The 23,654-nt window shown below is 47.5% G+C and overlaps 1 protein-coding gene across 9 annotated transcripts in view; it reads right to left on the bottom strand.

Annotated features, from left to right (window-relative positions):
* FGF12 (fibroblast growth factor 12) overlaps window positions 1-23,654 on the bottom strand; it is a 227,292-nt gene that overhangs the window by 58,520 nt on the left and 145,118 nt on the right. For all 9 annotated transcript variants that reach the window (XM_067002502.1, XM_067002500.1, XM_067002498.1 and 6 more), the window contains 2 exons: window positions 17,314-17,424; window positions 10,947-11,050 (listed from right to left, as the gene is read on the bottom strand). In XM_067002502.1, coding sequence (XP_066858603.1) covers window positions 10,947-11,050; window positions 17,314-17,365 — 156 coding nt within the window. In that variant the 5' untranslated portion in view covers window positions 17,366-17,424. The remainder of the gene's footprint in view (window positions 1-10,946; window positions 11,051-17,313; window positions 17,425-23,654) is intronic.

The raw sequence follows: 23,654 nt of genomic DNA, 5'->3' as shown, positions 1-23,654 counted from the left end.
GCAGTAATTCCTCTGCAGTGCTCCAGACAGCATCTGGGAGGCTGTAATGTGTGCATGTGTGCATGCAACTCCCACGCGCAGGTATCAATAATGCATTCGATGTGCAGCCTTCAGAGCAGCCGACCAAGGAAGCTTCTTAAAAAGACAAGTCAACCCTTCAGCCTTCTCAGGAGGAAAGCGGTGAGGAGATAGGAAGACTTACCATCTTCATGCCATGTCTTATTTATGTCAAGAGGGTGTTCATATTTTGGAAGGCTTTTAGCATGGGGCTGATGCCGAGGTATGTATTTGGGGGATTGGAGAGTACATTGCTCTGAATACCAAAATAATTCCAGCTTCCTGGGATTCAGATAATTTACAAAAAAAAAAAGAGCAACATGAAAGCCTACCATTGCTCCCCAAACACAACACCTCTGCACCTCAGATGCCGTCAGTATGCCAGAGGTGCCAGGACACTCTCATAGCCTCTTGACTGCCTTCTTGATGGCTCAGGTGTCAAAACACCAGATTAACCCAAGATTTGTGTGGAGGGATATTTATCAATGTCAGAGAGGGATAATTAATTTAATTTAAAAGTCTTAAGGCTTGTTGGGCTTTTCCACAGAGTGCATTTCCCTCCACTCATCATAGGATGGGATCAGTAGTGCGTCAGCGGGGAAGAAGATCCCCTTTTTAGTCCTGCAAAAGCTAAAGGGAAGGCCTACAAGTGTCCATCCACCGAGATGAATCCTTTCAGCATGTAGTCCAAAACCACACTGACAGAAGATTAGTGAAAAGTGGTTAAGGAACAAGAAAAACAAAGAAGGCAACAAGGTGAGCAGCAGAAGCCTTTGGATGATGTAACTAAAGAACAGAAAAACCGTAAGTGAAATTAGTCACAAGAATAAAAGATCAAACACGTAGCCTAATTGCAGGCAGAAAGGGGAATGGTACACCATACAGGGACTAATGGGTATGATTGCAACCGCGATTACTTGGTTTTCTAGTCCTGGGAAGTCTAAAGATGAGTGCTGGTGCAGCAGAGAAACTTCATTTTAGCTTGGAACATAAGGACCAAGACAGGATTCCAGATTCCTAACTCTGCTCTGAACCATCTTGTCTGGGCTGTGTTCAGCAAAGCCATGATTTTCTCCTCCTATTTTTGACAAAAAATAGGCCATGGCTTGCCTTTTACTATGTGAATTTTCAAAATCTCTCATTTTCTCCTAATCCTATGTCTCAACATTCTGTCTGCCCCGATCTCAAGTCTCCTGTACCATTACAGAGAAAAAAAATAACAAGAAAAAGCTTTGCAGCAGAGTATTTTTAAAAAGCTATTTTAAGTCCAGATTCTACTTAGTTTATTCATCCCCTCAAAATTTACAAGTTGGATAATATAATTAAATACCCCGGGAATACACAACCAAAAAAAAAATTTTAAAAAAAACAAAACACAAAGAAACAAACAAACCCGCTCCCTCTATTCAGGGCTTACATGTTGAGCCTTCCACAAGGGTCAGAAATATTTATAAAACAAAGTCAGATCCTTTGTCAGCGGATCCAGCTGGGGGGAGAGGACGGGCTCTGCCTTTGATGCTCACTGCTGTTCTCCTGACCACTGACACAGGGCCAGATCTGGGCTCAGCCCTCACCAGCACACCCAGAAAAGCCCTTGCAGGGCCTCTTTGGTGAACCAGGCACCCCGAGGCCAGATGCACAGACCGGGCATGGTTCAGGAGGGACGGGAGCAGGTCGCATCCTGCCTGCCGCCAGGATGCCCCTGGGCAGTGCTGTGGGCAAGGTGCCCCGCTGCTCCTCCCCACCAGTGAGCGTGGAGGCTGCACAGCTTGCAAGCGCCGTGGAAGGAGCGCTCTGTGGCCATCCCACGCGCTCCGCAGAGCTGAGCACGCCGCCAGCACGCAACACAGCACAGCAGCGAGGGGCTGCCGGCAGCACACACAGATCCCTTCCACCCCGCTCGCAGCTACACGGAGGAATTGGCTTAGAGAGAAAGCGGGTGGATGGGGAGCTTTCCTTGCGGCGGGGAGCGGCGCTTTCAGGAGAGGTGCCAGAAGATGCAGCCGAAAGCAGAGGGTGATCCCCAGAGCCCACATCCCTGCTGCAAGGGAGAGCTGGGAGCACAGCTTCAGCCGAGCACCCGGGAGCATTTCCACCACCTGGCTGAGCCCATCCCAGCCCCCCGGCCATGCTCCCAACCCTGGCTGAGCACCTTCGCTCCTCCAGCTTCAGGAGGCTCCTGGCAGAGTGTGGCACTGCACCATGCACTGTGGGCACCAGGAGCCAGCCCTACGTCTTGGGACTTGGCAACAAATAGCTAAGGGACCTGAACTCAGCTCCCATGATCCAGAGACTTCAAGAAAATAATTTCTGCCTTCCAAGTCACGACGGTATGTTTTCACAGCACAGCCAGGGATGGTTCAGGCTCCCACCCCACCCCTTCTGCTGCAGCACATTACATTCCCCACTGATCCAACCAGCCCGGCCTGAAACAGCCCAAGTATTTTGCACTTCTCTTCCTTTTCCCTGGAAAACCGCATTACAATCCAGCCATGTTCCCCACTTACAAAGTTTTCTGTCGCTTGGCTCCCAGTTCTAATTACATGCACACACTCAGTAAGGTTTCTTCTTGGGTTTTTCAGCCTGCCTATGACTGTCGTATCTCCTGCCTTCGCCTCCAGAGCCATTAGTCACTGTTTGGCAGAGGCACGCCATTCACTAGTTTTATCCATTCTATATTTGACTTTGGTGCTATCAGAAAGGAGATTCGAATTAGTTCATTAACACACACCTGACCTCAGCCAAACATGTCCTCGCTCAAAACCTGCCAGGAAGGACAATATTTATCCTCCCTCCACCACAAAATAAAATGTTAATAATTCCACTCTCACCTTTGACACGCTGGAGATTTGTCGAGATTTTGCTTGTGGAAAAGAGACAACGTCCCTATTTATGGGCAAAACAGACACAGGATAAATGGCATTAAAAAAGCAAAGCAAGTTGGCGAGTTTGAGGCAAAGCAAATTAATAGCCCAGGGAGAAGAGCTCAGTTCCTGGCTGCTCCTGCATCACCCAGGCAGCAGGATGCAAAGGGAAGGCAAGGAAAGGGAACTGTGCTGCCATCACCTCTCCAGAGCGACCGTGGGGGCTGGAGAAGTGTGTCAGCACCAACAAAATCCAGAGCTGCTCTTGCCATTGAAGCCACGGTGGGCCAGAGCAGTTACCTGCCCAGCTCGGTCCCCGCAGCCGCAGGCTGCCCAGGAGGAGATGGAAAGCGAGGCAGTTCTTCCCGTGACCCGTCAGCTCCATTTAGCAGGCCTGACACCGTTGCATTTTGACGCACCGTAATGCAGACAGCTGTTTGTTTTGTGGACCCCGAGCTCCTGACAGGGTGGGTTGGTCTGAATGTAATGAGTCTGGCAGTTCCCAGCTTAATTTCTTGCAGACTGGTGCCTGTGCCACAGGCACGTAAAAGCATCTCTCATGAGTGGACATTGAAAATACAGCTCGGGAAGCAAATACAGCATAACCCTGAGCAACCCTTGGGGACCTTCTGCCACACCAAATCCACAGCGAGGTGGAACGCCAGCCGCAGCCTGGGCCCATGAGTTTTAATGAATGCTGTCTGCCTACAGAGGAAAACATTACCCTGCCCATCCAGAAAAAAATATCCTTTCTCAAAACACTACTCAAAAACCCCGGTTACCCAGGTTCATCCTTATAAGACTCAGTTATCCACAAGAGCAATGCAGACATCCCTGCCACCAGCGGTCCACATCCGCGGCAGCGTTATCCCCTGTGCACCGCAGCTGGAGGAGCTGCTTCAGTCTGCTCCGCTCAAGTCACCTCTGCTAACTAGGGCTTTCCCTGCACGCCGCCCGATTCTCCGTCCAGACATTTTCTAGAGTTCCCTTCCAAAATCCGACTTGAAGATCGGATTGCATCGACCGCTCTGTTCTGCTTCAACCTCGTTGTTTCCCCTGCAGTGGTTAATTGATCGCACACCATGCACGGGAGAAAAATGGGCAAGCTGTATGCAATGCTACTGCTGCTGGGGACCTGTTCCAAAGACTTGCCTGCCTACTGATCAAAGGTTAAAGCCTGGACTCAAGGAAATCAGCAGCAAGAAGGCTGTGCAGAAGATGGTAGCCCTGACTGCGATTTATCTTTGAGATTCCTCATCTTGCCTCCCTTACAATGTGGAGCAATCCCCCCCACCAGCGCTTTGCCCTCCTCCCCCTTTCACACTTGCAGGAAGTCATGTGGGATCAAAATGCTCCACCAAAATCTCAACATTTTGTTCTGATTTTATTAGGAACGGTAAAGCAATATAAAACACTCTGAAGTTCTTTCAAAATGGGAATCTGTAACATTTCTTTGGGGAAGTGTCAAAATGAGATGAGTCAGCACCACTGGAGTGTTTTTCCCTGATTTTCTTCCAAAATGAAATTTCAGCAAAAGCTCGTAATGCGTCCCAATACTGAGAGACCACTGCTTACAAGGGGAAATGTCCCATTCCCTCTCCTCTGGATGGCATTACATGGAGCATAACACATTTCTAAACGTCCTGCGCAACCCAGGCTCAGAGAAGGCACTTGTTATTGAAGCACACTCGTTCTTTATAATTTGCACTGTTCTTACATAAGCTAGCAAAAACAAGGGATTATGTCCTGCTGTTACTGATTATGGCCTCCAAACAGTCTCGTGCTTGAACAGAGGAAGCCCAGGTCTGACCCGATCCACCTGTGACGCTGACAAGGAGCAGAGCAGCACCGTCCCGCTGGGAGCCTCGCCGTGGTGCTGTGCTAGGGATGTCCTGGGGACACAGGTCCCTCAGGAATGTGCCAAGTGGGAAACGTGCCCACAAAGCCACAGTACTACAGCACCCCAGCTCTCCTGCCAGCCCTCCGGGGCTGACGAGCAGCCCAGGAGGTCCTGCCAAGTGAGGTCAGACCCGTTTCTGGCACATGTCAATCACACGGCCACGTCTGCTCTTGTAGCATCGTGAAAAACCCCTGCACCCAACCACTCACACGGGGGACAGGGAGCTTGTACTGCCAGGGCCCAAGGAAAGCTTTGGAGAGAAGGGGGCAGCCAAGCCATGACGGTGGAAGCACCTAAAGGGGGAAAAGTGACCACTTTGCTATTGATAGCTGTGTTTACAAGTTTCCAAGCTACCAGGGTGCTGTGCCAGGGCACTCATCAGCTGTATTTTAGGAACATTCAATGCAAGGCAGAAATCTCCTCCCAGGGGCTGGCTTTCCTCAGCACAACTGCTTGCCCCACGCCTCCATTTCGCTCCCTCCATACTTATAATTAAGCCTGGGGACAGAAGGAGCTTTCCCAGTTAATGCCTCCGTTCAGCGAGCCCCCTTAAACCACCAGTGAAGAAGAGTGGATGCTCTGGAGGGAAATTAAAAGTACATTAAATTGGGCTCTCGCTGTGCTTTGCCTTTGGAGACATTTCTCTGTCTCTGCTGACCTGGCTCCCTAATGAGGCATGGAAACCAGGGAATCCCCCCAGCTAGCCTGCTCGCTCCCGAAGTCTGCACAAAGGAGATACTCAGGATACCTGTCTGCCATATCTGCACTTCTGACTCCATCGGCTAGCAGGACTGGAGGTCAAACAGGAATTAAAGAAATGGCATCAGTAGAAGCAGTTTAACACCCCAAGCCTATTAGGGGAGAGAATGCAGCGTTTTTGATTCCAGCCCCTGACCTTGAAATGATGTAAATAAGAGTGCAGCAACCCTAGAGGAGTTGTAGTGAAATAGTTACAGCATCACAAGCAGATTAAAAAATACAGTTAATATACATACTTCCCCAGATGCTTGTTTATTATTATGCAAGACATGTTTATTATGCAAAATGATAGAGCAGAATAAAAAAGCAGAGAAAGGGAAAATGAAAAGACACACTGAGCTCTTAACATGACTTGTTTTTTTTCAGTGCTGTTTAGATTTTTTTTTTATTGTGCATAATCATTCCCTTATTAGCAGGAATCTTTGAAGTGATTCAAGCTCTAATTTCAGCATTTCAAACTCACAGGTTTATACTGTAAAACCATACTGAGCCCTCGTAAGCGACCCATTTTTTTCCCTCTGTATTCCGTATCTCTGCTAAGGTTTTTTCAGCCTTTCCAATAAATTATGTATCACGATTTGCCGTTTCAAAAATAATTAGAACTCAGAGTTAAACAACAAGGAATATGTGCGAGCAATACATTTTAGAAGAGAAGCGGTATGCACTTGGGGCAAATCCCATCCCGGCTGCAGCACCACTGAATTATACATACTGTACGGAGAGCTGCAATTTTGGTGTACTTGGAGTGATCGGGTGGGTCTGGGGAGGCTCTACAAGCCCGTGATGAGCATCTGCTCCTGGAGAACCAGGCTTGCACCTCAGAAAAAGTATTTTTCATGCGATCCTTTCCCTACGCTCCTGTGAGATGCAACAGGGGTGATGGAGAGCCAAGCTGGAAAGCTGGGAGCCAGGAGCGAAGGGAAAGCTTCGACTCCACGGAGAAAGGTTACACCAAAGCAGGAATTTATTTGGTAGGGAAGCTATTAACTCCAGACAGGTAGACAGGAGAGCATGTTCTGTGTCTTCTGTTACGATCAGGCTGTAAAGTCACTGGAGCAGGACGTACCTCTTTATTCTGTGTTTCCCTGTCCTCTGCAACAACCAGCCTTTGGTCTCAGCTTCCCAAGAGCTGAGGCAGTACAAGTAACACCCTGCCCTTCATTCATTCTGTATATTGCTGCTTTGGTGTTAAATGCTAACAGGGGATCCTCAAGAGGGCTGCTTAGCTCCCAAAACCAGGTGCTGATAAAAACCTTTGTGCACCACCAGGGAATTTACAGCCACCCCATACCACAACAGATCTCAATGGGAAATCACCAATGACTCTGCAAGCTCGCAGTGAGGACAGTGTTTTTGCATCCCGCTGTCTGCAAAGCCAAGTGCCTCAGACCAAGACGTGGTTTTCTTGCCTACTCAGCACCTAATTCCCCAGCAGACCTCAGAGTTAGAAGCAAGCTAGTCTGGAAAAAACCTCAGGTCTCGAGTGTAAGTAAACAACCCACAAAAGTCATAAACAGCTGCTTCCCAAGCAAACAAGCTTTGGCATCTAATGCATTTAGGCCTGTAAAGCTGCCTGGGGATCTAGGGATGGCTTCAGGCAACAAATCAACCCCACACCGTCCCTGCCCATCTCTAACTACATAGAATAAATGAGGAAACTCAATGTTAAAGATATCAACGTGGCCAAGCACATTGGTCTAGGAGGGTACTGCATGTTTCTGCAAAGAGCTTTTTTGTTGAGTCTGGCTTTCGAAACCCCACTCAGCTCTGCTTTTGTGCTGATTGGCACTGGGAAGACTTTTTCCAAGGGCTGCTTATTCTAAATGCATTCGTTCAAGAGCACACTGGCCCAAACTCAGAAGGAGCTGGCACAAACCATCTCCAAGACCAGGCTGATAATAGCTTCTGGTTTGATCCAGGGCAGAGGATGTCAGCCAAGGTCTCAGCTGGCATACGCAGATTAAACACCACCAAAAAAACCCAAACCCCACAGCGATGATGTGTTCAGCTACAGACACAGACAATCTGGGCTCAAAAGGAGGAAAAAAAAAATACAAAAAGAACCCTTTCCCTGGACAGCTGCATTTTATCTGAAAGCAGTCCCAGGCTTGAGGGTGTTACAGCAAGTCCTAGCAGGGCTAGTCTGGGACAGACAGCAGGCGAGGCAGCCAAGCAGCAGAAAAAGTTCATTTATCAGTGGATCTGCGTGAGTGAACAGTAGCTATGGGGAATATTGACCCATTTTTCAAAAATTCCTCAGAAAAGGTTGGGGACAAAGCAGGTACAAGCACAACAGCAAAGGAAGCTGGCCCGAGACAGAGCAAAGCTGTAGTTCAGGGTCTGCTAAGCAAGGGAACGGGGACAATGTTCCCCTTCTACTTCAGGGTGAGCAGCGGCCAGGTCCGGGCAGCGTGGCCAGGGGCCTGCTCGCCCCAGAGAGGAGCAGGCTGTCAGGTCCTGCCAAAGCAATTCCCCAGCACAGCCTTCGAGACTGATACAGCCAGGCCAAATGTTGGCTTGAAGTGGGATCCCGGCCCCACAAGGAAAGCTGCAGCATCCAAAAGAGTCTGCTTGGATAGGCTGAGATCTTCTGAGCCACATCCAGTTGTTGTATAGGACCCTGGTCTAATCCCGTCTTTGGTGCTATGAGGGATTTGACCTGTGCTCCCTGCTCCTAACAGGCTTTATCCACAAATTTTCTTCTTTCTTGCCTTGGGGTCTGCTCCAAAGCAGAGTGAATTTATCGATTTACTGTTGTAAGACAGAGCCACCAGTCAATACAAGAAGAAAAGCTAGCCCAGGAAGCTCCATCTCCCTGGAGCAGGGATGGGCCAGTAGCATTCGCTACAAACAGAAACCTTAAATCATGTTTATGAAATTAACAGCTTTACTCTCTTATTAGTTCAGACAGAGCTGAATGCTGTCAAGCCATAGCATGCAACGAGGTTCACTTCACTAACCACACTGGCCATCATGGTACATCCCTTATTAACCCTCCCATTTAAGTCAGGCACATTTGCTGGGAATAAGCAGGCTCCATTAAACCACCTTCATTTCAATACATGTATGATTTGATGCCTTTTAGGACAATTCATATAAATAGCAGATATCTTTCCTGGATACGTGGTCCTCCTGCTAACAAAATCTCTTGGTACTTCCCTCCTACCGTCTTCTTTGCCTCACTACCTGCTAGCTGTGTGCTAGCTAGCTTTTCCTCCTCATCGTCTCTAATCTCAGCTGTCAAACATCACGCTTCCAACTCTCCATTTCTTCTTTTTGCCTGAGCCCCACACTTTTCTCTCCTTTGCACTATTTGTTCAGAAAATGTTGACCCCCCACTGCTAGAAAAAGACCCACCCCGGCTGGCTGTGGCTCTAATGCCACACGCTGCTGTCCTGCAGTGCTCAGGTAAGGGGCACTGGGGGCACGAGGAGCCATGGTTCTGGGCCAGGACCCCTTCGTTCCCAGCACTACACAGGTACAGGGCAAAACTTCAGTCCTGACCCCTGTGACACTGTGCCTACAGGGAAGCAACCCTGATAATGCAGCACCACACCACACTTGGTAGTACCTCGATCTACCTACCTTTAGGACTTGATAGCTTTACAAAAAAAAGGAGATTTTCATTGTTAGTAAACCAATGTAATTTATTTAGAGGCAGTCATTTATGTTTACTGGGCTATGAAAGAACAGGAAGCGTCTGGCATCCACAGAGATCCAGATTGATCTCTCTGTCTCTTTTTGACAAGCAGCCAGTTTTGAGACCTATCTCGCCAGGCATACTAACACATCGACTTGCCATTTTCAACCCGGAGCTGCTGGGGAGAGGGAGCTTTGTTACCTCCCATGGGAAAGGGGGAAATCCCAGCCATGTGAGAGGTTTAAAACTGACCAGGAATGCAGATGGATGGTATGGGTCAGGAAACACAGGTGCAACTCAGCCTTTTTTATCTCAAGCTACTTGGATCATGATGATAGCAAAGATTTTGATCCCTTGTCAGTGACCTTGCAGGGGAAGCACCTCAAAATACAGCCACCAAGAGCTTGCTGCACAGAACACCCACAAGGAAACCTAAAGCAAAATTAACTGACAGCTATCAGAGGCATAAATCAAAGCTAGAGCGGTGGATCTATCCTGGTGTGCTTATGCATATCCTAAGTGGTAACGCGTTTCGGTGGTACCATTTTGTTATGCTACAAGCTACGAAGTGGTGTGCCTTTTTCAAGCTGCACCTTATGTGACAGCACGTCGCGCTTACTGGAATTATAATGACAAAAGGAAACCCCACACTGCTAGTACTGTGAGCCCGCAGCCTCTTCTTACTGTAGGAGCTAGCATAAGCATCAGCTTTGGCTGAGTACATGGTACAGCATGTCCTTGGGTCCAAAGGTTTATAGGAAGGCACACAGGAGACAAGTTAGGGAAATGGGCATTTCTGCCCCACGCTACACAGTCATCCTTTTGGTGGTCCTACCTCCGATCTCACGTACGCTTTTAAAGCACAGCAAATGCCGAGACAAGAACAGAATCATTATACTGTAAATTTACACAAATGGAGATGAGATTAAAATCTTGCCTATATGTTTTAAAGATATCATAACCACAGAAATGAGCAGAGTATTATTAACTATCACTTCTTACTATGTAGAACTAGAGCAAAGTTATTTGAAGCATAAAAATTCTGGCAAAGGGCTGCCATATTTAATAAATCACTGAATCAATTATTCACTGTGAAAATCAATTACTTACTTCAAATGAGAATCTTATGAATAACCTCATGCCCTTTCATGCCATCTAAGAAAGTTATAGGGGAATTAGTCAGTAAAAAATGCCTCACTTATCTTTTATGTGCATTAAAAAGACCACACAAATACAGGGTAATTCTGCTCTGGTGAAGCACTCTGCCAACAGAATAGTCCAGAACCATTTTAATGAAGTCAGTGTATTACTGTGGATTTACACTGCAGTCAAAAGCAGAGTATGACCCATTGGGGCACCACCCCCAACAGTTTCTGGGTGCAATTCAGAAGCAATTCCATTCACTCCATCCCATTTCACAAACAGGGAACCAGAATATAACCAGTAAACTGTATAGCCTCCTCTACAACGCGACCTACATTAGGTAACTCCTCAAAGGAGCGCAAAGTATATCTTCACAGGTCAGGAAATATTACCACGACACTCCGTGGAGACACTTTAAAGTGAACATTGCATGGCTTTGCAGCAGCTCCCACCACTCCTGCTTTTAAATGCTTTCCGATACGTGACCATTTTCACAAAAGCTGGCTACAAGTCCCATTGGGGTCTCCTCCCTCCCCCTACAAAACCAAACCATCCCAGGAGCCCAAAGGTGCCAGGTACTCACCGAGCTGTAGAGATATCCCTCAGCGTTCATGGCAACGTACAGACCTGCCTTCACCCCTTGGATTGCCACCACACGAAGACCCACAGGAATTAGATTGAAAAGGGCTGCGGAAGGAAAAGAAAAGCAAAGGTTAGGCAGACATCACCCCGCGGGGCCGCCACTGCTTCTTGCCCCATGGCCAGCCCGTACAAACCATATCGAACAGGGAACAAACGTCTTGCTTCCAGCTACAGGAAAGACCTGCAGCCATAGGGTCAACGTTAAAAGCAGATTTTAAAAAGTACTGAGCTTGTTTGCCTCCCAGAAGCCTAAATATACCCATCAGGATGTCTGATCACAGCCTTTGCAATACCAAGGGCTCGTACATGTGCTCAGGCTAGCGTATCTTAACAGCTTTCTGTGGGCCAGCTGAGCTGTGGTAATGCACGTGTGCACGTCTTTGCCTGTGGCAAACGAGCAACACCACTTCGTTTAGTTTACCTTGAAACAGTTTCAAGCCTAGCCACACTCTCGCATTTGCCATATGCTAAAAGCATATAGACAGGGACCATGGCCAGAATGAGGCACCGTAACTCATCTGTGTGCCTGCCCCTGTGGTCCCCGCTATCAAAGGAATAAAGACACTCAGGAAGTGATACTGCCCTGGTCCTGAGCTCTGCTCCACATTCAGAAGCAGCACTAGGCAGGACGGAAGAAGACAAGACCTTTCAATACTCAATTTTACTGCAATCTTATCGATTAAAGCATTGCAGCCACTTCCTCTCAATTATTTATCTCACTGCTCAATTCTAAATAGACCCTGTGTCTCAGTGAAAGAGCTTTCCCCTGAGTAAACACATTAACGTACGGTCAGGCTTTGGTGCAATGAGCTATCATTTCTATCACAATGAGCTTAACGGTGAAAGGACTGAGAGCGTTGATAGACTACACACTCAGACATTAGCGGGGCTTTGTTTCCACTGAGAATTGTAGGACAAGAGCTTCCAGATGTGGCAGGACCCTTGGTGCTTCAGTTTGTGGACAGGTAACTGGATGCTGTCCCAGGAGCTCGGGATATGGTGCTTGTCTCCTTGCAGTCAGTGGCACAGGCTACAAGAGCTTCATCAACGTCTGAGGAACTGCACGATTTCTAAGAGGAAAATGAGCTCAAAGGGTATGGCTAGCGTAATGGGAACCTGATTACAATGGAACAGAACGCTCGGTGGAGTTGCTTAAAGGTTACAGACCGATACCTTTTCAGATGGAAAACCTGAAAAACAACATAGGGAACAGAAAGCAATGTTGCTTGAGATATCTGTCAGGTGCCCAGGCTAAGCTGGTTTTAGGGTCATCTCCAAAAAGGGATTCATGAATTCTCGTTTCAAATGAACACCCCTTCCTTTCCATCCTTCCTCAAGGAAGACTCAAGGAAGATTCCCCTCGGGCAGCTCCCTGGAAGGGAGGCACATCACGGCTGGTGAAACGAGCCCTACCCCCAGACACCTTGCCTTTAAGCACCATATTCAGTGCAACATTAGTGTGTGCTTAAGTCTCACAAAACCCAGTGCCTGTATTTCTGTGATTTCATGGAGGTGAGGGAAGGACTTCAACAGTATATGGCAAAGACCAGTGTGGGTACTGGTCTGTCAAGGAGTGGAGTCAAGGATGGCACTACTCTGAAACTGTCCCAGGAGGAGATAAACACACCGCAGTGTAGCTACCTGAATTCAAAGAGCTGTGTTACAGCACAGTTCTGCTGTTGAGCAGCTCACTAAACAAGGCGGGCTTATATTTCTATCAGCTCTCACCACCATGAAGGTCTAAAACCCTCTGTAATTAACAAGTCTCTAAGTAATTCCCCTTCCCTATTTCCATACCCCCACCCCCACACTGAAAAATGGAGCATATTAGTGCAAATAATGAAACAGAATGGGCATCATCATTCATTCTCTACAGCCAATTTGTCTTGCATAGAAAACTTGTGACAGACCCCTCAAAGCATCCATTAGGCAGTGGGGTGATAATGCCCAGAATTAGGGGGTGAGAAGTTCCACTTGGAAGCACCCACCTCTCCAAACCTCTCTTTTCTGCATGCCGAGGTAGCACAGCAACAACCCTGTTGTGCTCTGTGTTACACTGCTGGCTCCCAAGCTCCCTTGGAGCCTCCTGCAGACCATGGCAGCGACAGCCCCAGTCATGGCTTTTAGGCATGGCAGAGCATCTCCTGCAACATGCTGCAGAGCAGGGGAGCGAGTGGGTAGGCAGGCAAACAGAAGGGCACGCATCTGACATAGGTAACTGGCAGCCAAAGTCGTTTTAGGAAGCAAATGTTTTCTTCTATTAAAAGCATTTGGGGGTCAATCAAAATTTTGCGAACTCTCAGAACTGTTTCTGCACTCCAAATGGGAAATATGTTTGAATAAGTTAAAGCCTCTGCTGTCATGCGTTTAAATGGATACTTCATCTTGTTTTGGAGCAGATTTCAAAGCTTGTAAGCTTTGAAAATTCTGCTAATCCTGAAATACCAGAATTAGGGATTGGGAAGAGGACTAGCTGTGGTAGGGTAGGACTGTCCACAGGGTGTGATGTTAAAAAAATGAAAAAAAAATATCTAATGCTTTTAAATCTTTCTGTTGCACATGGTAAATTTTCTATGCTATAGACAACTGCACGAGACAGACATGCTCTTTTGTTTCTCATGCAGAAGACAGAAGAATTAAGATGTTTGAGGTCTACCAATTTGCCTTCATTACATTTTCCCACCTCCACCCGTTCCTAGACTTACATCTCATCCTGCTCATTGATGATACCATTTTTATCATACTCCATTCCTAAACCCTGTATCCATGAGTTATGTTGTTCATTGTTACGTTATGGTCATTTATCAGATGCATCGCATTTCTAAACTCTGAAAGCTTACTTGGCTAGGGATCCAAGCTAACTTATTACAGAACTGGAAGACTAGGGCAAGAACTGCCATAGAGAAGATGCGGTCCGTATGCTCAGCTGATATAAATCAGTCAGAGGAGCTAAACTGATTTATACCCAACAATGGCCTTTTACACCCCTGGAACTGCTCAGATTGAAAGAAAGTTCTTCATATATCCCAACACAAGTAAGAAGAGAAGCTGTCTTCATGCTTGTATTAAGATGGCGTGCCTTTAGCCACATGGTAGAAGGAACAGATGTCCCAAGAGCTGTTTCGCGGGAAGCTGGCTGGATGCCCATTCAAATGCCATTAGAACTTGGCTCCTGTTCCCCCCCCCCTCTTTTCTTTAAGAGAGAAGAAGTGGAAAATAAATGTCATCAGCTTCTCAAGAACACACACGGAATGGGCACCAAATAGATAATTCATTCTAAAATTGCTTAAATATTAGCAGTTCCTCTTATATAAATAATTGGGTTTTTATTAGAACTTTTAATTTCATCAGATGTATCTAAGGGACATGTCGCGTCTCATTTTAAATGTTTATCTTGCCAGAGTAAACCAACCTAATGCATTCCATGAAGACTAAGATTCCTGTTGTAATGCTAGTTTGAATAGTCAGGGTGTGGATAAAGCGTGCAGAGCTGATGCATAGAACAGTGCTCACTGGGCACGTACCTGTGTTAAGACGGTTTCTGAGGGGAGAACACATCGATGGCCATGCAGGGTGTCAAGGACCCTGTCACAGCCATCAAGAGTGTCCTTCCGACACCGGATGTAAATTAACCAACCCCTCCCCATGGAGAGGGAAATACCAGTTATCTACTTTTTTGTGAGTTTTGTCCTTCCACAGAAACACTGCACAGACTTCTGAATGGCTGGCCAGGGATCCTCTGGATAAATATTTTAAAACAAAAAATATCAATGAAGTCTGCAGCTGTTTACTTGGATGAGTATGCTTTGACTTTTTTTCTGCTCAAAAATTGAGAAGTTTAGAGGGATGGAAAAGGAAGAAAAAATAGCACACCTTTTTGATATTTCCAGAGTGAAAAATGTGATTTTGTTTTGAAGGTGTAACAGGAAGCTTCATATAACATAAAACATTGACTTAAACTGAAGATTTATAAAGGAGAGTGAGTGATCAGAAGTGAAATAAAACTGAATAAAGCATACTCTTGATTTCATTTTCAGGAGCCAAATATAATCAGGTTGGATTTTTTTTCTCTTCTAATATTCCCTAAGGTCAGAGGATGGGGAAACATTTGTCCTCTATCTTCTCTCAAAGACTTCAATCCCCTGTATAGGCACCAAACTTTCCAGCACAGCCCATGACTTTGAGTGACTGGCTTGGCACATTTCAGCTAGATGCCTCCTGTCCCACCAAGCTGCCAAGGCAGGGCTGCCACCTCACCAGGAGGATTTATGCTCTAGAAGTGCCCTTCAGCCCATCTATTTCCAATTAAGGAGACAGGGGGGAAGTAGCTCCCGAGTTCTCAGCACCTCGCCGATCTGATCTCTGACATTTGAGATAAATAAGAGCCGTTTGGGTGATTTGGTGCCAATGTCAGACTCAGGAGGTTCCTCCTGCACCCACTGAGGTGCAGCCAGAAGCAGCTTCCCTTGTCTCCCGTGCCAGCCTGAAATATTGCAGAATTGTCCTTACATTTTATTTCCCTCTGCTGTTTACCTAAATTCATCTCTGCTTCCATTTAAGCCCATTACTTTGTTGTTCGGTCCTCACTGATAGATGAGGGTAATGAATCCCTGTCATCTCCAGCAGCTCTTCGCATGTCGTTGACAAATAGGCCTCCAATGGGATTTTCTGCAGATTGAGAACATCCTATGTCTTCTTCCTTTTAAAAAAGCAGCTAATACCACCCAGCACTGGGTCATTACTCACCCACTAAAGCCCACTGAGCTCATCACGTGTTGGTGCCTGCCTGACAAAAAAGCACAAGGCCAGACTTCTTGGAGGAAGAAGCCTGCTCAGTCCTTCACAGAGGTGTGCATGCAGGGGTTACGTGGGGGCTGGCTGCAGGTTCTCCTGCTCCAACATGACTTAGAGTTGTGATTGTAATTCGTGGCCTTTCGTTTGTTAAGCACCAACATGTGAACTGTGGGACTAAGACCTGACACAGCATGCTTCAGGCCAGGTTTCTGGTGAACGCAGTCTTTTGGGTTGTTTCACGAGGGCTTTGCCAGCCTCTCACGATTTCAGTCACTGCTTTCTCAGAGCTCCTCTCGTGTGCTGCTTCGCATGTGGTCCCCAACTGCACGCATTGTCCCACCATGGCACCCCACCAGCTCCCTGTCCCAGCACACCTTCACAGGACAATGTCAACGCCTTGCTACATGGGCTGCATCGCTGCAAACAACCCTCACCTGCAGCCCAGACCCTGCCCTCCTGAAGGAGCAATGCCTTCAGTCCAACTAGGAGCTTCTGTAAAATAGAACAGCATGATTTGTCCCCAAACTAAGTAGGTTCTTCCTGCCACAAAGTACATGAAGTTTGCTTCCATCAATTCTACCACACACACCAACTTTTTTTCATCCCTAGTAACGACTGGGACGACACCTTCCACATTGGGCAGGCTAGATGTGATGTCCCTTCACCAGTGGCACAGAGAGCTTCAGACCAACATAGGATGACCCAACTCAAGACCTGAGTCCTAATCTGTTGACTCAATTTGTGGCGCAAGAGACCTGAGCTTTGGTGCCCTCTCAAAAGAATCCATCTGACACCTGTGAAACGAAGAGATTCTGTAGGAAACACCTTGCACTGTTTTTTTTTAACCTTTCTATGAGATTTGGTGTCAAGAAAACTATGTATTTTCCAAAGGGACATTGGTTTGTGTTTATTTAAACCAATATGGCTCCTGCACATGAGCATCACTTTTAAACCTACATGGCTCTGCTGCACTTTGGTAACCTGTGATGGACAGCATGAATCCAATCCCTTTCAATCGGGTTTTGGAAGAAAACATCCATTTAGAAAGGTCATTCAATACCCTCAGCCTTAAGAGTAGCCTTAAAGCACGGGATTTGGGTGAACAGCTGGTTTTCTCCAGCCTGGAAATTCCTGATGCTTGCTGAATTTTTCAGGATAAAATAGTGAAAACAATTACCTCCTCCTTGGAAAGAGAATTCCCCGTATCCTTTGCCCACGTGGCATGTGTATAAATATAATCTCCTTTCTCTTTTGGCAGTAGTTCAAATCATGGGTTTTATTCTCCACCCCACCCAGATGGCAGTTACAGAATCGGGGCGGGAGGGAACAAGATGGGAAACATATGAAATTATACAGGCAAGATTTAAAGGGGAAGTATAGATAGGAAAAAATGTTCAGAAAACAGCTGGCTTCTTCCTAATTTGATCTTTTCAAAAATGAAGCTTCAAAAGTGAGACCCACTAGGTGATGCATTTGATTGTAATTGGGTTGCAAAACAGGCTAATTTTTCTTACTGTAGTCGCTGTTTTCGTCCTTGGTCCCATCAATTGTACCATCTGGGTGCATCTGCAGGAAGTATTCCTGCTGGCTGAATAACCTTGTCACAATTCCTTTCAGCTGGGGTTCTGCAAAGAAAATAATAATTACTATTAGATATACCAAACATGCAGCAAGTAGCAAGAGACCCAATTTGCATGGTCCCCGTTAAACCCTGAGTAAATAAAAAAGTGCTTGGCAGATAAGACAGCTTTCTGTGATTCCTTTCAAGAGTGGTTGTAAAATATTCATATAGACATACAGGCAAATAAAATGGAGATCAGATAAGGAGGTAAAATGCAATGCATAGTTGGTGCAGCATAAAGTACCAGATTTATGCAACACCGCTTCACTGAAAGTTACCTGCCAAATTCAAGTCTTTAGGCACCTTACTATTCTGAATATGCCACTCATTTAGAAGAGAACTTGCTAGCAATGTTGCAAAGCATTTGCTCGTTTCTTATCCTGCCTGTGAAGCCAGCTACCCTGGTTTCTATATTTGATCCACTATTATCTAGTTCCAGTCTTATGCCCATGAAGATCTATTTAAACTGGTGGTATTACAGTGGTGTAAAACCAAAGTAACTGAGCGCTGAATCAGGCTGTGCGAGTCCAACTGTGTGGGATTCGGGGAGCAAAATTCCTAAAAGGAACAGATGCGAGACACCTCCAAAAACGACCTCTGAAGCATTTACGGGCACCTGAAAACGCCTCTGTTTTAAATCCCGTATGTTCCTCCCTTCCCAAACATGTGCCATATACTCTGGTGGGTGAGAATCACTCCTTGTCTTTAGCAGGGTCCTTTCCCAGCCCCATATACCAGGAGACAGCCATGGGCTAGGAGCCCCCCTACCACCCCGGCAACATTTTATAGCCATGCTGAGGAAGAAAAGGAAAACATGAGGAAAAAGCAGAAACAATTTGGCTACGAGATAACTTCACCTGACAGAGCTCTGCAGTCTCCCTGCCATCCCACTGATCAAACACAAATTAAGTGGTCAAAAATTCGGGATAAATTCAATTTTACCATGCGAGGCTTACAATTTGTCACATGCATTGCTTCCGTAACGCAAACTAGCCAGCTACACGCGGAGGGGCAGCCACGCTGGCTGGATGACAGATTTTCCTCGTGTGGTGGGAGTTTGCTGCTCTGTGACCACCCACCAAAAGTAAACAGGAGCTCGTTACTGCTGGCTCAACAGAAAGGGAAAAAAACCACAGTGCAGCGCACCAAAACCAAGTGAGCCTCCCATCCTTCCTGCCCCTAGTGAGGCTGTTTAATAAGCCACAGTCGGTATGTAACCCCGCTCACGTTGTGAGCTAAGTGCTCCCATTAGGAGCCCCCATCTCGAGCGCTTTTGCACCGAGCTGTCCCACCTCCGTGCGAGGATGGAGCCCCCATCCCGCACCTCTCCACTGCCCAAATCCCCCGACACAGGCAGGGAGAGTGGATGTGGATGGGCTGAAGGTGCAAAGGGTTTCAGCTCCAGTCACCCCTCCACCAGCCGGAGGAGGATCAGGTCCTATTTCCCATCTACAGAAGCGTGTGCTTGCCGCTGAGTAAGTCAGCGTCAGCTGGTTTCTCTGCTGGCTTAAACAAGTGGTTTCATCGCAGCCCAACCGTTGTAGGCTTCAGACAGGGTTTTTCCCAGAAAAATTCCCAGCTCCAGGACAGTTAAGTACACACTGGCCATCTACTAAGAGATGATGTCCATCCAGCCAAAATATGCCAAATCGAGACTGTTTCGCTTTGTTCTTCCCAAAATGAAAGATCTGTTTTGTTGGATGTAGGAGCTCGATTTAACTTGCTTTTCTAACAAAGATGTCAAAGTGGAAGGAAATGCAAAGCTGCATCCTCAGGCACAGCCGACTGCACCACCCTCCCTGAGCCCATCCCCTTCCCCCTTTATCTAATACCACAAGAGTAAAGGCGCTAACGGGCATTCTCTGGCATGAGACCTGTGTTTAAGTCCCTGAATGAGTCTCAGCCTCATTTTTACTCTCTGGTTAAATTTTAATGTTTAAGTACTTTGCACAAAATGGAAGAGCTCCCAGCAGGACGGATTTAAAGACACTCCTGCAGCCTGAAGCTCTCTGTGTACTGGGGAAGGGGAAAGACCTTGTCTTAAAGCCCCTCAAGGATAAGAGCAGAGATAAAAAACCAGTCCTGACCCTTCCTCCTTTGTAGGGAAGACAATTTAGACACAGGACAGAAGGCCTTTTTCTTTCAGGGTCCAAGCTATACTTTGATCATGCAAATCATTTTGGAAGAAGTTAAAAACCTCTCCCACTTACACTAAGTAGCCTACCGAGTAAAACACAAAGCAGATCTTCTCATCATTAGTAGCTTCCTATCATCTTAGAGCTTATCAAAACAGCACCCGAGGTCCCCTAGAGCCCCCCTGCATCGCTGCTGTAGATGAAAACACGGCTGTACCAGAAGGCTGTGTCACCACAGTAAGACACAGGGTAAAGCCCCAGCATCCCTCTTTCATCACGGATCTGACAAACACTCAGCCAAGGTCTGACTCAAGCTTCAACAACCACCTTCTTCGTAATCCTGGGCTTTTCTCAGTCAATGCCTGCCAAGGGATGGGTTGAAAGAGAAATCTTATCTTGCATGCACTTTTTTCTGACCTGGTTTTGCTGAAGTTTGAGGCTCACTCCCAAACTCACAGTAAGCTCAAGGGGAGCAAAAGGGAGCTCTACGCCACGCACAAAACCACCATGTTCCTTCCGTCCCTAACGCCGTCTGACAGCAGCAGTGTTCCTGTCTCTGAGCTGCACAGATCCTTCTCCGCAGGAGCATCCCTGTTCCTGAAGCCCTACAGCACCAGCAAACAAAAGCCTTTTCCAGACACCAAAGGGCCAGAAAGCTCTTGTAAGACATACAGGTCTCACCTCTTCTGGTTTCGGCATTTCCTTGGGTCTCTTCCTAGAGGCGAGGAGCAGCACTGGCGAGCAGCTGCACCTTTGGGTACCCTCCTGAACAGATAAAAGCAGCGCAGAGACGTGCGCGGCCAGCACCGAGCTCTCTCCCCTACGCAGGGCACAGCCCAGGAGGGTGAAGGAGTTGTCCGGGCGATGAGGGATTCATCTCACCTAGCACAGGCTGCTCCACAACACAGGCAACACCTGAGCAGGAGTCCCTTTGCATCCCAAAGCCACAGGCACCCAGCTCCACAGGGTGCTGGAACAGCCCGTATTTCTCTGTCAATTGTAAAGGGACCAACGCAAACAGGAGCGGCTATGCCGGTGGCAGCTCAGGGGCTGCTTTACCCCCGGGCATCTCCTGCCTGATGTCTGGGCATGAAGTGGGACACTGGGGCTTGTCATTCGTGCAGCAAGCAACGTGCCTGGGAGGCCTACAGACAAAATTTTACATGAAGCTTGCTTTTAACAAGGATGCACCCATCTTCCTCCCAAAGCTCACTACAGAGTTATTACTCGAAGAGGGGTGTGTAATCACAAGGTAAGATTTTTCCTGCTAGCCCTGAGGCAAAACTCTGCAGGTGGCTTTTAGGAGTCTCTCTACTGTTGTCATATATTTTAGCATCACTTCTTTCCAGCCACAAAGAATGACAATTTTATCAGTCTTCCAGCATTGCTACACCTTATGCTACAGCAATCATGGTTTCTACACTGCCCTTTTTTTTTTTTTTTAATACCAGAAGCAGCAGGTCTCCTGGTCACTTAAAGATGGTGGGACATCCTGGCAAGTCACAGCAGAAGGCAGAAAGACAATTAAATAAGGCTGAGAGCTTTCCATACTTTAGCAACAAAAAACAGAAGAGAGCAGTCCTTCAATAAACACTGGGGGAGAAGACAACCCTGAGACTGTCTAAAATTCCCCCCGTGATACTGCCCCAGGCTATAATAAATAGGAGACAGAAACAAACCATAAAAAAGGAGGAAAAAATTGCAGCACAGCCAAGCACAAGCCCCTCCTTGACCACTTCCTTCCTATAACCCTCAGAATTCACCAGAAATCAAGCTCTGATCTATTCTTTAACCTCATCATCGTGTAGCAATGGGAACTCAGATTTCCCTGCTTTTAAAGGAGCAATATGGCATAACACACTTGAGCTAAACCCATTCCTCCCACTCAGGCTCCTCCGTACATTCGTCTGTTCTGCTGTAGCTTTCCCTACAGAAATGGAACTAAACTAACATGGACAAGGCTTCAGCTGCAACTTAGTGGCTCCCTGAAGACAGAGCCAAGCATTTCAGAATGGGTTTAAGAAAAAAGTTATGACTGCCTTGATCTCAAAGTACTGACTGAGCACAAGAGACTTCCATGCAACATGTACTCCCACCGCAGCCCCATGCTATTAGGATCCCCACGGGATATATAAAGGAATGTTTTTGTCCTTATTTTATAAGGCATACCATTAAGCGTTAGAATGCTCACATTAAAGATCCTGTTCTGGCCATTCATACACAGCCCTTCAGGGCTGAGGCATGGCAGAAAAAATGCAGCAGACCCACTGCATACACCAAGGCAGCGCACTCAGATCCCCCAAACATGACACTCCCTGAGGGCACAGGGGAAGATTGCCCCCCAGAAACATCCCTGGGGGGCAGAGCCACAGAGCAGACCAAGGACAGTACCAGAGAGCAAGAGCTAATTCATGGCTCTGCTCCTGGTCTGCAGCATCTGTCAGGCTAGGTAAAGACACAGCACTCAACTGCTGTTCCTTCCTAAACCAGTCACCCAATAACCAACTCATCGCACCTCCCCTGAGCAGCATCTCTCCTGCTCCCCTTTCCCCAGGCCAAGCTCCCCAGCTTTGCATGCCTTGCTTTTAACTTCCTGGCCCATTTGATACAGCTGAGGGCAACTAAGTCATGATCTGATTGCTAATCTCCTCGTCACTACTTAGACGGTAATGCGATGCTGGCGTTATGCAGTTCAGCTGTCCTGCTGCTGGGGCTTAAAGCCATCTCCATCCAGCATGGGCTGCTGTGCTTCCTGCCACTGCGCTGTATGGCAGCTTGCGTCCCCCGGGGCTTCCCAAAGGATGTGAGGAGTGCAGGGTGCTCACACCGATCTTGTTTGCTCTCCAGGCACATGCTTGCAGAGGCCAGGGGATCATGCTGAAATCAGCTATCCAACAGTCACATCCCTCACCCCCAAAATGCAGGCACTGCTGCAGGTGTTTGCTACGTCGCTAGGAAAGAGAGTAAAAGCTCTGCAGAGTCACTGGGAGAAAAGCTTTTTATCAAAAATATCACTGTCTCTTTAATGACCTCTCCTTTAATTTCTGCTGTGTAAGGTGAACACGGAGCTCCCCCCATAACTGCAAAACGGGAAACACACAAGCAAGACATACTCCCCTAAATGCAGAGGGGAGCTGTGGGATCGTGCACCCAACGCTGCATTCAGCAGAGCCCCACTGAGAGCGCGATCTCACCTGTTCTTGTCGGCAAAGCAGCGGTACAAACACGGCCTGGGCACGTGCTGCAGCATAAACCCCACGGTGAAAACCACCTTATTCTCTATCATGTGCTGCAGGGGGGCTCAATAAAATCTAGTCCCCAAGCTTTGAAAGACCAAGGAATAGGGTGTGACTTTGATTTCCAGCCCAAACTCCGTTGTGGAAGGCAGCCTGCCACGGCCTCGCTTCTTGCAGTTCCCAGAACCCCTCTCGTTGCTGCTGTGTCTATCCGAGGCTTTGGGCTAGGAAACCTGGGGGGACTCAGCAAGGCCCCATTCACAGGAGCCACCTTAATCTCAACGCAGAGTTAATGGCAGGGATCTCTGAGGGCTTTAATAACCTCTTGAAAAGATGAAGGGCTTAGTGACCTCTCAGGGGTTGGAGCCACTGGCTCCGAGGACTCCAGCAATTCGCAGCGATGCTCCGGTTGGCCTCTACCAGAGGCTGCTGGTGCAGAACTGCTTTTAAATTCACTCCAGAAGTGCCAGAGGTCCTCTGTGTTTGCTATAGCTTAAACTCTGAAGCTCTTGGGTTACTGTTCTCCGCACAATAAGCTGTCATTGTCCTCTAGCTCACGCACCAAGCAGCCATTTTACATCCAGCAACCTACAGCGAGGCAGAAGGAAGGCACCTACTGAGTAATTTTGACAGGAGACTCATCAATTTGCCCTCTTTCTGCAGCAGGATGGGCTCCGACTCAAGGCCCCTGCCTGCTCCCAGCACAGCAAGGCTGGCTGAGGCTCCAGCGGCAGGCTCCCAAACCTGGCCAGCACCCGCTGCCCAGCAGAGGACAGCGGTCTGCCGAAGGAGAGCTCCTCCTGTGCCGACCTGAGCCCCGGCCGGGCGTCCTGCTGACTGTCCTGGCGCCCGTGCAACAGTTC

The sequence above is a fragment of the Anser cygnoides genome, chromosome 9 (genome assembly GCF_040182565.1).
Source record: "Anser cygnoides isolate HZ-2024a breed goose chromosome 9, Taihu_goose_T2T_genome, whole genome shotgun sequence".
NCBI classification, from domain to species: Eukaryota; Metazoa; Chordata; class Aves; order Anseriformes; family Anatidae; genus Anser; species Anser cygnoides.
The sequence above is the reverse complement of the archived record's forward strand: the minus strand, read 5'-3'. Positions and strand labels throughout refer to the sequence as shown.